This window comes from Sus scrofa, chromosome 3, assembly GCF_054392235.1.
Source record: "Sus scrofa isolate SSC_HxYL_T2T_F1_AM1 chromosome 3, Sscrofa_HxYL_maternal_Yorkshire_Landrace_v2.0, whole genome shotgun sequence".
Lineage (NCBI taxonomy): Eukaryota > Metazoa > Chordata > Mammalia > Artiodactyla > Suidae > Sus > Sus scrofa.
The window spans coordinates 69196584-69211839 of NC_139385.1; the positions used below are offsets into that span (position 1 = coordinate 69196584).

Sequence of the window (15256 nt, forward strand, 5' to 3'; positions counted from 1 at the left end):
TCCTGGCTATTGTGAATAGTGCTGCAATGAACATGCGGGTACATGTGTTACATATTTTAGGTAGAGTTTTGTCCGGATATGTGCCCAAGAGTGGGATTGTGGGGTCATATGGAAGTTCTACATATAGATTTCTAAGGTATCTCCAAACTGTTCTCCATAGTGGCTGTACCAGTTTACATTCCCACCAACAGTGCAGGAGGGTTCCCTTTTCTCCACACCCGCTCCCCCACTTGTTATTTGTGGACTTATTAATGATGGCCATTCTGACTGGTGTGAGGTGATATCTCATGGTAGTTTTGATTTGCATTTCTCTTATAATCAGCGATGTTGAGCATTTTTTCATGTGTTTGTTGGCCATCTGTATATCTTCTTTGGAGAACTGTCTATTCAGGTCTTTTGCCCATTTTTCCATTGATTGATTGGTTTTTTTGCTGTTGGGTTGTATAAGTTGTTTATATATTCTAGAGATTAAGCCCTTGTCGGTTGCATCATTTGAAACTGTTTTCTCCCATTCTGTAAGTTGTCTTTTTGTTTTCTTTTGGGTTTCCTTTGCTGTGCAAAAGCTTTTCAGTTTGATGAGGTCCCATGGGTTTATTTTTGCTCTAGTTTCGATTGCTTTGGGAGACTGACCTGAGAAAATATTCATGATGTTGATGTCAGAGAGTGTTTTGCCTATGTCTTCTTCTAGGAGTTTGATGGTATCCTGTCGTATATTTAAGTCTTTCAGCCATTTTGAGTTTGTTTTTGTGCATGGTGTGAGGGTGTGTTCTAGTCTCATTGCTTTGCATGCAGCTGTCCAGGTTTCCCAGCAATGCTTGCTGAATAGAATTTCTTTTTCCCATTTTATGCTCTTGCCTCCCTTGTCAAAGATTAATTGACCCTAGGTGTCAGGGGTTATTTCTGGGTTCTCTATTCTTTTCCATTGGTCTGTCTGTCTGTTTTGGTACCAGTACCACACTGTTTTGATGACTGTGGCTTTGTAGTATTTCTTGAAGTCTGGGAGAGTTATGCCTCCTGCTTGGTTTTTGTTTCTCAGGATTGCTTTGGCGATTCTGGGTCTTTTGTGGTTCCATATAAATGTTTGGATTGTTTGTTCTAGTTCTGTGGAAAATGTCCTGGGTAATTGGATAGGGATTGCACTGAATCTGGAGATTGCTTTGGGTAGTATGGCCATTTTCACAATATTGATTTTTCCAATCCAGGAACATGGAATATCTTTCCACTTCTTTACATCTTCTTTGATTTCTTTGATTAAAGTTTTATAGTTCTCGGCATATAGGTCCTTTACCTCCTTGGTCAGGTGTCTTCCGAGGTATTTGATTTTGTGAGGTGCAATTTTAAAAGGTATTATATTTTTGTATTCCTTTTCTAATATTTCATTGCTGGTATACAGAAATGCAACTGACTTCTGAATGTTCATCTTATAGCCTGCTACTTTGCTGAATTTATTAATCAGTTCAAGGAGTTTTGGGGTTGAGTCCTTAGGGTTTTCTAGGTATAGTATCATGTCATCTGCATACAGTGACAGTTTGATCTCTTCTCTTCCTATATGGATGCCTTTTATTTCTTTTGTTTATCTAATTGCTGTGGCTAAGACTTCCAAAACTATGTTGAAGAGCAGTGGTGAGAGTGGGCATCCCTGTCTTGTTCCAGATTTGAGTGAGAAGGCTTTCAGTTTTTCCCCATTGAGGATTATATTTGCTGTGGGTTTATCATAAATGGCTTTGAGTATATTCAGGAATGTTCCCTCTATACCCACTTTGGCGAGGGTCTTGATCATGAGTGGATGTTGAACTTTGTCAAATGCTTTTTCTGCGTCTATTGAGATGATCATATGATTTTTGACTGTTCTTTTGTTAATGTGGTGTATGATGTTGATTGATTTGCGTCTGTTGAACCATCCTTGTGAACCTGGGATGAACCCAACCTGGTCATGGTGTATGATTTGTTTGATATGTTGTTGGATTCGGTTGGCTAAGATTTTGTTGAGAATTTTTGCATCTATATTCATCAATGACATTGGCTGATAGTTTTCTTTTTTTGGTGGTATCTCTGTCTCGTTTTGGAATGAGCCACTGTGCTCAGTAACTATGGGCTCTTCAAGGATGTCCTCTAATAGCAGGAATCTGTGTTTTTTATTTCTTTCTTTTTTTTTTTTTTGTCTTTTTTGTTGTTGTTGTTATTGTTGTTGCTATTTCTCCCGTGGCATATGGAGGTTCCCAGGCTAGGGGTTGAATCGGAGCTGTAGCCACTGGCCTACGCCAGAGCCACAGCAACGTGGGATCCGAGCCACGTCTGCAACCTACACCACAGCTCACGGCAACGCCGGATCGTTAACCCACTGAGCAAGGGCAGGGACCGAACCCGCAACCTCATGGTTCCTAGTCGGATTCGTTAACCACTGCGCCACGACGGGAACTCCTGTTTTTTATTTCTCATCTCAGGTGCCATTTGTGCTACCCAGATGACCCAGTCTCCAGCCTCCCTGGCTGCCTCTCTAGGAGACACAGTATCCATCTCTAGGAGACACAGACATAGTCTGCTGGGCCACTCAGAGCATTAGCAATTATTTAGCCTGGTAGCAAGAATAACCAGGGAAGATTCCTAAATGACTGATCTATGCTGATCTATGCTGCAACCACTTTGCAAAGAGGGGTCCCATCCCAGTTCAAGGACAGTGGATTTCTTCCTCACAATCAGCAGCCTCCAGGCTGAAGATATTGCAACTTATTACTGTATGCAATATTACAGTACACCTCCCACAGTGTTACAAGCCCACATAAAACTCTCCCGGGGAAGCAGATGTGTGAGGCTGGGGCACCCCAGCTACTCCCATTGCCTCCTTCTGCTGAGAGCATTTATCAGACCAGCCTTTGAAAGTCACTGCAAGGTTTTGGTAGAAGGGACAAAGAACCTCCTAGTACTCTGTGTGTTAGGAAGGAAGGAGAAAAAAACAATGAAAAAATATTCTTTTGGAAGTTATGGAAAAATGTGATAGCATTTTTTTGTATAAATGCTGTTCAGCATTAGAGCTATTAATCCTGAGTTAGAAACATCAAATTAACAATATTCATTGAACTGTGTGTTCATGTACTTTTTCAATTGATATAAACTCTGATATATAGTAAATCTGCTTTCCATGACTATATTAGAGGCTCTTTATTTTAATGAATCCAGAGGAAAGTTAAATCAAAATCTCTCAGATATTTTTTAACTTTATAGAAAGGTTAAAATAATCTTTATTTTCACAATGACATTTTAAAAGATATGTATATATTTTTTATATTTTAATTTTCAGCCCACCACACTCTTAAGATTTTATTACTGAAATGCAAGTTAGGTAAAACCAAAAATATATTCGAATAAATGATCTAAGACTCTGTTATTTGTTGCATATGCCTTTTTAAAATTTTTCATGGAAATTCCTAGGCCAGGGATAGAACACATGTCTCACTGCAACCCAAACCAATGTGATCAGATTCTTAACCCAATATCCCACAGCCAGAAATCCTACATATTTCTAATGAAATGAAAAATTAGTTTCTATTTTACAATGAGTGTTTCACAGCTATAGGTCTGTGTCACGAGGCAGTTCCCTGGTGTGACTGGATTCACTTCAGAGCTGTGTCTGGACCTTAAGGAGAAAGACAGCCACCTCCTAGTGGTTAAAAGAGGAACAATGGACAGTCCCCAGACCTCCCAATAGGGAGAGGAGGCATGTGAGATGAGGCTTTTGGCTCTTTTATCAAAGAAGAAAAGAGAGAACACCTTCCAATATATGCAGGTTTTATAACTATAAGAATATAAGAGCAGTAGGTTTGGTCCTCAGGGTTGAGAGTAACTTATGATCAGGCTGCTTCCCATGTGGGCAGCTCTCCAAATTTCTTCTAAGAGCAGCTCTGGGGGCTCATATGTGTAATCACAGGGACAATGATCCTCATGAGGTCCAGTGAGTCCAGAGGGTTTATTAACGTAGCTGAACAGAAATGATTTCCAGAAGAAAACCTTTTTGATCACATTGATGGATGATTTAAATGTTTTATACATTATTTAAGTAGCATTCATTACTAGTTCTAATTTTAAAATGCCTTATAAACTAGGACTAGAAAGATTTAGTACATAGGATTTAATAGAGCTTCTCATTCAAAAGGATTATCTGTAAGCACAGGCAGGGGAGCAATGAGAGATCTTCCTGAGACTGAAAGGGAGTAAAGAGAAGTGACAGCTGCTCTCATGAATGTCAAGATAAGGAGTGAAAATGATGAAGAAAATGAGACCATGATATCTCTTGGCTCAAAGTTGAGTCCCTCCCTACGTTCCCCACTGGCTCTTTCCCCTCTGTTGCTCCCACAGGGGATTTACATGCTGTCCCCTAGGGAGGACCTGCCCTGGCCAGTCTGACATAAAAGGGCAGCTCTAGTCTGGCTTGGACTGATCAGGGCTCATCTCTTCACAGCTGACCATGAGGTTCCCTGCTCAGCTCCTGGGGCTCCTCCTGCTCTGGGTCCCAGGTGAGGATGGAGGGGAGATGAGAAGGGGAAGGGGGGCTGTGGGGGCAGCACAGCTCTTCATGTGGATTTGCCCACATGTATGTGCACATCTCTCACCCTCCGCCAAGGTCACGAGATGTTTATCAAGGTGAGAATGAGGAAAAATCCAGAAGAAACAGGTCCCATCCTCTATGGAAAATGGAGGCATGGACAGTGTGGGAAGGTAGATCTGAATTCTAGAGCTCTGTGTTTATGTTGTAAATCTAGGGTTCTTTTGAAATTGAATATTTTATGTATAAGTCAGAATCAAAATGATTATCTAGTATGATGTAAATAACAATGGAAAACTGAAATTACAGGCAACTTTCTCTAAATATATTCTTTTCTCTCATTATTTCAGGATCCAGTGTTGGCCACCATGCTGACCCAGACTCCACTCTCCCTGTCAGTCAGCCCTGGAGAGCCGGCGTCTATCTCCTGCAGGTCCAGTCAGAGCCTCCATGGTAGTTATGGAAACAAATATTTGAGTTGGTATCAGCAGAAACCAAGACAGTCGCCACAGCTCCTGATATTTTATGCTTCCAACAAGTCTTCTGGGGTGCCAGACAGGTACAGAGGCATTGGGTCAGGGACAGATTTCCCCCTGAAAATCAGCAGGGTGGAGGCTGAGGATGCAGGCGTTTATTACTGCCAGCAACATAAAGAATCTCCTCCCACAGTGATACAGCCCTGAACACAAACCCCTCTCCTGGGCGCCCAGCTGCACACATGTGTGTGCTGTCTGGGGAGCAGAGGGGCAGAAGCTCTGAGTCTGTGTAAGAGGAAGAAGTGGGAGAACCAGGGGCAGAGGGTGCAGCTGAGGACCATGGACCAGCGCTGCCTCAGCTCCTCCTCAGACACTGCATGTTAAGACCCGTCAGCTTCCCAGCCTTGGCATGATACCCCCTTAGAAACAGGCCAGTGAGAGAAATTGGCCTGGCCTATGGGACAACCAAAACTCAGCTGAATTCCCCTTTTGCAGCTCAGGTGTTCTGCCCGGACCAAGTCAGAACTTTATCGGACGCAATTTTGGAAATAATAAAGAGTAGCTTACTGTCAGGTAAAAAAATAAAAGTAGTACAATGAAAAGCAGATCTTTAATTTAGAATTTTAGGCTATAGTATTCTATTTTCCATTAAACTCTAATGCGGTGAAAATACAAAGTCTCCAATTTACCCTTTTATTTTGTATGTTTTGCCTTTTGCAACGTTTGCATTCCAAACCCTCTAAGACAATTCCTTGAAATGGATAGTCTTGCCTTTTTCAACTTAAGTAATTTTGTGGTGATTATAAATTTGGTCATCAATTGTCCTAAAAGGAAAAACAATCCAACAATATATAAATGTAGTTTTCCACGTGACACGTTCATATCATGAATATAAATCTGATTCCTATATTATAGGTCTAACTATAGAAAATGGATACATAAAATAGATCCTGTTTTGCTTGCTTGCTTGCTTGCTTGCTTTGCTTTGCTTTGCTTCAGGCTGCACCTGAAGCATGTGGCATTCCCAGGTTAGGGCTCAAATCAGAGCTATGGCTGCTGGCCTATCTCACAGCCACAGAATCACAGGATCGAGCTATGTCTGAGACCTTCAGCAGAGCTCACAGCAACAGCATCCCTAATCGACTGAGTGAGGTCAGGGATCAAATCCACATCCTCATGGATAGAAATCAGTTTCATAACCCACAGAGCCACCACAGGAACTCCTGATCCCAGGTTCTAAAATGTTCTAAAAATGTATATGAAGCAATAATGGGCATGCTGGTTTCATGTTATGGCATGATAGGATCACAGTAAAATACTTTCAGGGAGATACTGTTGTAGCTCAGGGGGTTATGAACCCAACTAGTACCTATGAGGATGAGGGTTCAATCCCTGGTCTCACTGAGTGGGTTAACTGTCTGGCACTGCTGCAAGCTATGTAGCTCATAGGTGAGGCATGGGTCCAGCTTTGCTGTGCCTGTGGTGGAGTTCTCTAGCCTGGGGACTTGTATATTACATCGCAGGTATGGTCAAAAGAAAAAAAAGAGTAAATAATTTCAGATCACTGGAATGATATAATCCTGTTTGTGATTAAGGAATTCAAAGTATGTTTTGCATAGCAAGGGCAGTTGAACTTGGATTAACTAGAAGTTCAAAAAGAAAAAGAAAAAATGGCTTATACTAGAAGAAATTCTTCAGAGTAGGTTTCTACACATATTCACAATGGGCAAAATTTTATCTGAAATGCAAATGGCTTGTTGCTCTGATGCCCAGTGTGGAGCCTGGGGATGCGGCACATCCTCCTGTGAGCAGGATGCTCCCTGGACCCTGCGGAGAGTCACAGATCCTAATGCAAGACTCCCAAGGGGGCTCCATCCTCAGGGTGCAGGAGCAGCTGTGGGGCCCAGAGGACAAAGGGGACTCCAGCCAGGGCTCAGGAGAAATGTCTGGAGAACCTGCTGGGAGATACCTGGAGGCCTCAGTCCCAGCCTGGCACCCTTCTGTGTAGACAGGGCTCAGGGCACCCCAGGACAGCCACCCTGTCCTTCCCTTCTTCTTCTGCATGCAGGGGGTTCCTCCCACACCCCCTCCAGGGAACAGCTGCCAGGGCCTCCCTGGAGCAGCCACTAGGCTCATTTTCTTTCAGCCAGGTGGTCACTGTGTGTCAGTTGTGTCCAGAGGGTTGATGTGTTTGATCGAGTCCCCTGTATCCTCACAGGCCCAGGTGGCAGGGCTATTGGCACTGCAGGCTACAGAGAGCAGTTTGCTTTTCTGGCCCCTCTCCCATCTGGCAGATTCCATGGCCCCTGGTCCCTGAGCCAGACTGGCCCTTCTGCTGGTGGAATGTGTGGGTCTCCAGAATCAGAGACGCTGTCAGCTGGCAGATCCCTTTCTTTAAGGAAAAGACACACATTCAACAGTCTGAACAGGAATGGAAATCTCAACCTGTGTGGGGGGCACACTTGAGAGCTCACTTGCCTTTGGGGGAACATTTCCCCTGGGTCCTTTGCTGCCAGCTGTTGAGTCCCTGGGAACAGAATGTGGACAACACTCCAACAATGGGACATCACCCACCTGACACGCACCAGGATGTCGACAGGCAGCCCAGGAGTTCCTGTGTCAGTTTCAGATGGTTTCCTTTATCTTCAGACAATTACGTTGCAATTTCCATCTTGTACCATTTTCTCCTCACCTTGGACACAATGCTTAGGTATTCCCTAACCCTTTCCCCAGAACTCCTAAACCTTCACCTCCTAATCATGACTTTTCAAGCCCTTGTGCAACCAGCTCTCCAAAAATCTCCAAACATCCTTGTCTCTGGTCACATCTCTGTTCAGACTAAGTTGGGACCATGGGCACTGCTCCAGCATCTGCTGACTCAGCAGTTCATTTCCGAGCCCAGCAAGAGCTGGGCTGTAGGGTGGGAGTGCTGCGTTCTTACTCGCACCAACGTATGATGCTGGGGTGCCCAGGACAAACCTGAAGTGTTCTCTCCCAAGTCACCTGCTTGAGAGCCCCTGTGATGCCAACTCTAAGCTGAGGAAGAGTTAGGGCCAGGGGGGTGACTGACGTGGGGACTGAGGTCCTTCCCACGGAGATGGAGTCTGCCTGCTGAAGTTGCTTAGTAGGCAGTCCTCAAAGACCCAGCGCTCTGCTCAGACTGACTGCCACTGAGACCCAGAAACACTAATAACTTGATGGGTATCAAGTTGACAGATTACAGTGGTCAGTTCAATCTCATAGCTGCCTATTGTCCTATGGACAAGTGTACCAGAGGTTCTTGATCTTCTGGGACATTATTTTTTAACAAAGTATAATTTAATTTATTTCTTGAGCATGGCATAGTTTTTCACTAAAAGCCTAGAAATCTATGAAGTGACTTTCTATCTGAGCTTTTCAGAGTGTACACACAGAACTCTTATCTAATCCAGCTGTAACTAGCACCATGTGCTCAGCTGATCATATGGCCCAAGTAGAGGAGCCACTCCTATCGCTCCTTAAACTTGAGGCTGAGTGCTCTCCTACCCTGAGTCCTCACAGATGTATCCAACATTCAAAGCAGCTGACTAATGGGAAGGTATAACATACCCAGTGGTGAAATGCTTGTCTCAGCAAACTGGGAAAACTGTAGAGATACATGTAAAAGAATGAAACTAGCATGTACTCTAACACCATATAAAAGATAAACTCAAGGAGTTCCTGTCATGGCTCAGTGGTGAATGAATCCAAGGAGGAACCATGAGGTTGTGGGTTCAATCCCTGGCCTTGCTCAGTGGGTTAAGGATCCAGTGTTGCTGTGAGCTGTGGTGTAGGTCGCAGATGCAGCCTGGATCCCTCATTGCTGTGGCTCTGGCATAGGCTGGCAGCTACAGCTCTGATTCGACCCCTAGTCTGGGAACCTCCATATGCCATGGGAGTGGCCCAAGAAAAAGGCAAAAACAAAACAAAACAAAAGATAAATTCAATATGGATTAAAGACCTAAATGTAAGGCTGGACACTATGATGGAAAAGAAAATGTTGAATACTTCTGATTGTTGATTGAATCCTCACTGTATACGTATGGCCACACTCATCTCACTGTATATAGTATATATGTGCTGTGCTTTGTATATTAATAAAGCTGTGTTTCACCCAGAATATAACCTGGGATGTATGTAATACTATCATTTTTTTCCATGAGTAACAATGAAAATGTCATAGTCTAGACTCTTGGGCCACAGCATCAGACATCCTGTAAGGTACTATGTCTCAAAACTGTCATTAGATGGCAGACAAAAACCACCATCCACAAAGGTCCTAGGCCTGCTCTTGGAAATATGAGCAAGTGGGAGGGATCCTGTCCTATTTCAACAGGGAGCCCCTGGGGGTTTAAGGCTCAAGTGTGGTGGGGATACTTGAAGAAGGAGCTGCAGTCGTGGTGGTGGTAGAGAAATTCTCCCTGGGTCCTGGACTCTGGGGCTGGAAGTCTGGCCTGGCCCCCTCCTCTCTGACACAGCAGTATCTACACAGCCTGTCTCTATACTTGCTGAGCAGGATCCATCTCAGGCAGCCACATTTCCCCACCTGCTGAAGCTGACACTGTCAGCTCAAAGATTAGAGACCTGATGTCATTGGCATCCTCAGGCCCTATTATGTCACCACCACCTTGTAAAGGTCCCTTTGGGCACTCTCTTTCCCCCCACCTTAATGTCCATGCACAGTGAAATTCAACGTGTGGAAGAATCTCTGAGCCATGGGCATAGCAGGCCTTCCCCTTCTGCTCAGGATAGGAGACTCCAGTTCTGCCATGCTGTGTGTGGCGGCCTGCATGTGCTTGGTGCCTGGGCGAAGCTGTGAAAGTTTTCCTTGAGCCCACACTCTGGACTCTTCCTCTACTCAGTGTGCTAATGCTAGTTAGTGGGACGATTACTAGTCACTCTTTAATGCAGTGTCAATTGAGGTTTCTGATCATCTGATGTCAACATTTACCAAACGACTCTATAATCTTGAATTAACTTATTTTGGTGGTAGATTTGGAAGCATTTTATTTTTCATCCTAAAATTGCAAATCACAGGAAATGTAAAAGAACCACTGTTTACATTAATTCAATTCTCATACCATTTTATTTTATGGATAAACTTAAAAGTTGTAGGCAACGTGTTATAGCTGTCAGCACAATTCTGGCCTGAATGTCCATTATTTCATAAAATGAACAAAAATCTTTAAATTAAATCATAAAAAACTTTAACCTAAAGTAAAAATTTAATTTTTAAAAAATCTTTGTAATAGGCTCGAGACAACATGATCTTCATCAAGCATAGTGGCAGAAGAAGGCAGTGATCAGAAAACACAGGCATAGAAACGTGCTTGCACACACCACTCATGCACACTTAGAGGAAAAGTATATATTAAAACATATGCAGTAAGGCCAATTGAGCACTTGCCTAGATAACTGCTGCTCCAAGAGTCCTCATGGACAAGGATGACACGGGGACTCCTGAGTGCAGACAGACTTTCCCACTGTGTGTGGGGACACAGCTTCTCTCCTTTGCAGCCACACCCTGAAGGGCTGGGGCTCCCTGGACTGGTGACACTGACAGCAGGGCAGCTTTCTCTCCAGCCTCATGTCCCCTCCTCCCTGGCCTCTCTGCAGCTCACAGCAACTCCAGAGGCTGTGGTCTTGTCTTCACCCTGCTTCAGAGAGAATGGCTCAGACTGGATTGGGGCTGATCTTAGTTTCTCCATATCTGACCTCCAAGTCCAGGGCCCTCCTCTGTAAAGGGAGGTAGAAGCAGTGGTGGTTGGGGTGATGACCAGCCCTGGCCTCACTGGCCACATGAATGCCTTCCTCATCTTCCTGCAGCTACACATCTGGCACTGGGCCAGGAGTGGCAATGCCCGCTTGAGGGGACACCCTCCTGTCTCCATGTGGCACTCACACCCCAGGTCCTGCTCCCTTCCTGCCTCTGCTGGTGCCCTGTCCACACTGTGTGAGCTCCTGCCCAGGTGCCAGGCTTCTAACCTCACCTTCTTCCATGGTCCTTGCCTTCCCCTACTTCAGCCCCAGCATCCTTTCCCAAACCCCTGAGAACTGGCATCTCTTAGGAGATCTGGTGATGCAAGAAATTCCCTCCCAGGTACGAGGGAAACACAGTCAGTTCAGGGAGATCCAGTGGGTGGTTGGTCTGAGGAGGATCAAAAATATATCTCACCCAAGTCATCAGAGAATCAGATCTGAGAGGAAAATTTGCTAGCCTTAAAAACAGCTCCAGATACACAACACAGGAAGGTAGTTAAACTCTCTGCAGTTTTTGAAATATATTATCCCTGATGTTCCTGCTCTTAGATGGAGATGGAGCAAGAAAGATGATGGGAACCTTGAATGGAGGAAAACAAATCCTCCCCTGACAGGACAGTGTGCAGAGTCCATCCTGTGGTCTCCAGGGAGAAACCTGTTCTCTGCAGCACATGTGTGCAGCCTGCTCTGACTAGAGTCCCCAGGGCATAGCCGCTGTGCTGTCACTGAGACAAGCCAGCCCTGCAGCTGTGCCCAGCTCTCCCCTCCCCCTGCTGATTTGCATGTTTCCAGAGGCCAGCCCACCACCCTGGACACTTAGTAAGTGTCTGGGCCCACCCTGGGAAGGAGGCAGTGGCAGTCAGGACCCAGCATGGACATGAGGGCCCCCATGCACCTCCTTGGCCTCCTGCTGCTCTGGCTCCCAGGTACGAGGGAGACCCCCTGAATGACTACCACTGCTGACACCTGCCCCTCATCCCTGCTCACTCTGGGACTCCTGAGTGTCTCTGTGTGTCTGGGGCATGGGAGCATCCCCTGAGCCACTGTGCTCAGTACCTCTGGGCTCTTCAAGGAAGTCCTCTGATAACAGGAATGTGTGTTTTTGTTTCCCCTCTCAGGTGCCAGGAGTGCCATCCAGCTGACCCAGTCTCCAGCCTCCCTGGCTGCATCTCTAGGAGACACGGTCTCCATCACTTGCCGGGCCAGTCAGAGCATTAGCAGTTATTTAGCCTGGTATCAACAACAACCAGGGAAGGCTCCTAAACTCTTGATCTATGCTGCATCCAGTTTGCAAAGTGGGGTCCCATCCCGGTTCAAGGGCAGTGGATCTGGCACCGATTTCACCCTCACCATCAGTGGCCTGCAGGCTGAAGATGTTGCAACTTATTACTGTTTGCAGCATAGCAGTGCACCTCCCACAGTGTTACAGGCCATCACAAAAACCCCCAGGGTAAGCAGATGTCTGAGGCTGGGTCGCCCCAGCTGCTCCTCGTGTCTCCATCACTGAGAGCCTGTTTCAGGTGCAGCCGCCCTTTGGAGGTCACTGGGAGGCCCTAGTAGAAGAAACTGCGTGCTCCTTGGCTCCCTAGCTCTCTTTCCTCCTCCTCAGCCCCAGCAGCACACACATGACAGCACCTTTCCTGATTTAATTGGCTCATAATTCATTATACCTGAGGAGTTTGAGTTAAAGCATTAATCGGGGCTCATACAGCAAAAGAGTATTAGATCTGCATTTTTTCTTTTTTCTCTAATAGAATGAACTGAATTATACTCATTGTTGTGCAACCATCACCACAACCTAATTTTAGGACTTTTCCATGCCAAACCCTCAGGCCGCCTTCCCTCCCCACAACCTGTCCCTTTTGGGACCTGTGAGTTTTTCATAGTCTGTGAGTCTGTTTCTGTTCTGCAAATAAGTTCATCTGTATCCTTTTTTTTAAGATTCTACATATGAGTTTTCTACATTTTTCAAGTAGAGATTATTTTAATAGAGGAATGTTTATTTTTATCTACAACTTTTCAAAGGCATGCCATTATGAGTGTCAGGAAACAGACATTATAAATTGTGTACACGTGTTTGGAAGAGGGTTCAGGTGCTTCCCCAGAAGCCAGAGCCCATCATCCTCTGAAGGTTCAGGCTGTCTCAACACAGAGTAACAGACGTGTCTAGAAATCCTGGCCATGTGGTCCTGATGCTCTCAGCTGCCTGCATCACTTCATCAGGTGACTCTCCAGTCCCACCTCTGTCCCCACGTCTGCCTGTAGGTGCTGAGGGACAGCATTGGAGCCTCCTCTCTGACTCCTAATCTCAGAGAGGGCCTCATGGAGCAAATCTACAGGAAACCATGGAGGGAGAGGGCTGGGGGGAATCTGTTTCCAGAAGTGATGGGGAGGATGGGGACTTGGCAGCTCACAGCCCAGCAGGTCACTACTTCCCTTCTCTCAAATTGTGCTAGTTTGTGGACAGTCCCAGAATGGACTTGAATGTGCTTCCAAGGCTCATCATCAAGTCTGAGACGGCAGTGGGAAACTTCATTCAGCCACAGCGTACACAGAAAAATGAGAAGAAAAATATACTTAATTCTACTACAAAATATATATAAGCACAGTCAATATAGCATTCTCTTTTCTATGAAATAAACTCCATGTAATACAAACATAATGTGCAGGCTCCAGAGGCCAACAACTGTCTTTATATCTCTGGAAGCTTGTTAGAAATGCCAACTAGCGACTCCTTCTTATACCACAATGATAGTGTGCATTTTAAGAAGATGACACCCCTGTCTCTCTAGATGAGATTTAAGAAATTATGTGTTAGGCCATCTTTTCTTCAGCTAAAGGGGTCCGTTTTTTTCTCCTGAAGCCATTTAACAATTTGATGAAAGCCACTAGTTGGAAACATAACATTTTTGTTTGTTTGTTTCCTTTTGTTTTTGGATTCTGCATTTATTTTTTAATAGTTATTCCCCCAATACAATTTTTTTTCTACTGTACAGCATGGTGACCCAGTTACACATACATGTACATATGCTATTTTCACACATTATCATCCTCCATCATTAGTGACTAGATATAGTTCCCAGTGCTACACAGCAGGATCTCATTGCTAATCTATTCCAAAGGCAATAGTTTGTATGTATTAACCCCAAGCTCCCCAACCACCCCACTCCCCCCCCCACAGGTTTTATTTAAAAATCAACATAAATTTATATGTAATGACATTTTTAGGATATGAACCCCACAAAAGTAATTATCTCGATGGCATGAGCAAATATCTTAAAACTTCTATGGACTAGGTTGCAGAAACTTGAAGAGTCACCAATGTGAAGAATAAATCAAAATTGTGTGCACCTGTGATGAAGATGACTGGACTGGACTCTCCTGTGCAGCTTGGAGAGGGGTTTCATTCACTCCTGAACTTGCCATAAGGATGTGGTACCCTGAGTGCTCAGTGCCCTTCAGCCCTGGTCCCAGATGAGACTCTACCAGTGGACAGGAGATCATTTCAGTCATGTGCAGCAGGACCACCCAGAGCACAGCCTGGATCCGTCAAACACTCGTTAACACAAGCATCTCTGAATATGAAGTGAATCCTTAATGTCACGATCCTGTGAGGTTTGAGTGTTGGAGCTCCAAACTCTGCTGCCCAATTCAGTATTGTACACAAGCATGCAGAGAGATGCATCTTATTAAAACTGAATATTAAGCAACTGGTTTATAAAGATATTAGGAATAAATCAATAAAATCATACATGGGTGAAAAATAGTAAAAAAAAATCATTAAAAATTATGGAAGCTAGTCTTAAAAAGAGGCATGTAATCTGATAATGAAAGTATAAGAAACTAAAACTCTTGAAGAGAACATAGAAGGAAACATTGAAATGTGTGCCGTCACCTTGGAGGCAGCATAGGTGTCATCTGTAAGAAAGTGAATATTTCCCTTCATCACAAGGACATTTTATCTTTGTTACAGGAAAATCCCCCCTGCCACCCCAGCCCCTGTCTATTTCACCTCTGCTGCCTCCCCCATCCCCAGGGATTTGCATGCTGTCCCCTAGGAAGTACCTGCTCTGGCCAGACTGACATAAAAGGGCAGCTCTAGTCTGGCTTGGACTGATCAGGGCTCCTCTGTTTTCAGCTGAACATGGGGTTCCCTGCTCAGCTCCTGGGGCTCCTGCTGCTCTGGGTCCCAGGTGAGGACAGAGGGGAGATCAGAATGGGAAGGGGGGCTGGGGGGCAGCACTGCTTTTCATGTGAATTTGCCCACATGTATGTGAACATCTCTCACCCTCTACCAAGGGCAATAGATATTTAACAAAGTGATTAGGAGGAAAAATCCAGAAGAAACAGATAAACATCCTTTAAAAAAAATGGAGGCATAGATAGTGTGGGCAGGCGTACATGTGCTTTAGAGTTCTCTCTCTCTCTCTCTCTCTCTCTCTTTTTTGTCTTTTTGCCATTT

General features: G+C 44.8%; 1 gene segment (V, D, J or C); it reads left to right on the forward strand.

Moving 5' to 3' along the window:
* Nucleotides 1-11617: 11617 nt before the first annotated feature.
* LOC110258705 (immunoglobulin kappa variable 1D-13-like) lies at nucleotides 11618-14545 on the forward strand. The segment is given in 3 exon segments: nucleotides 11618-11720; nucleotides 11913-12244; nucleotides 14091-14545. Coding segments are annotated over 3 exon segments (402 nt in total).
* The last annotated feature ends 711 nt before the right edge of the window (nucleotides 14546-15256 follow it).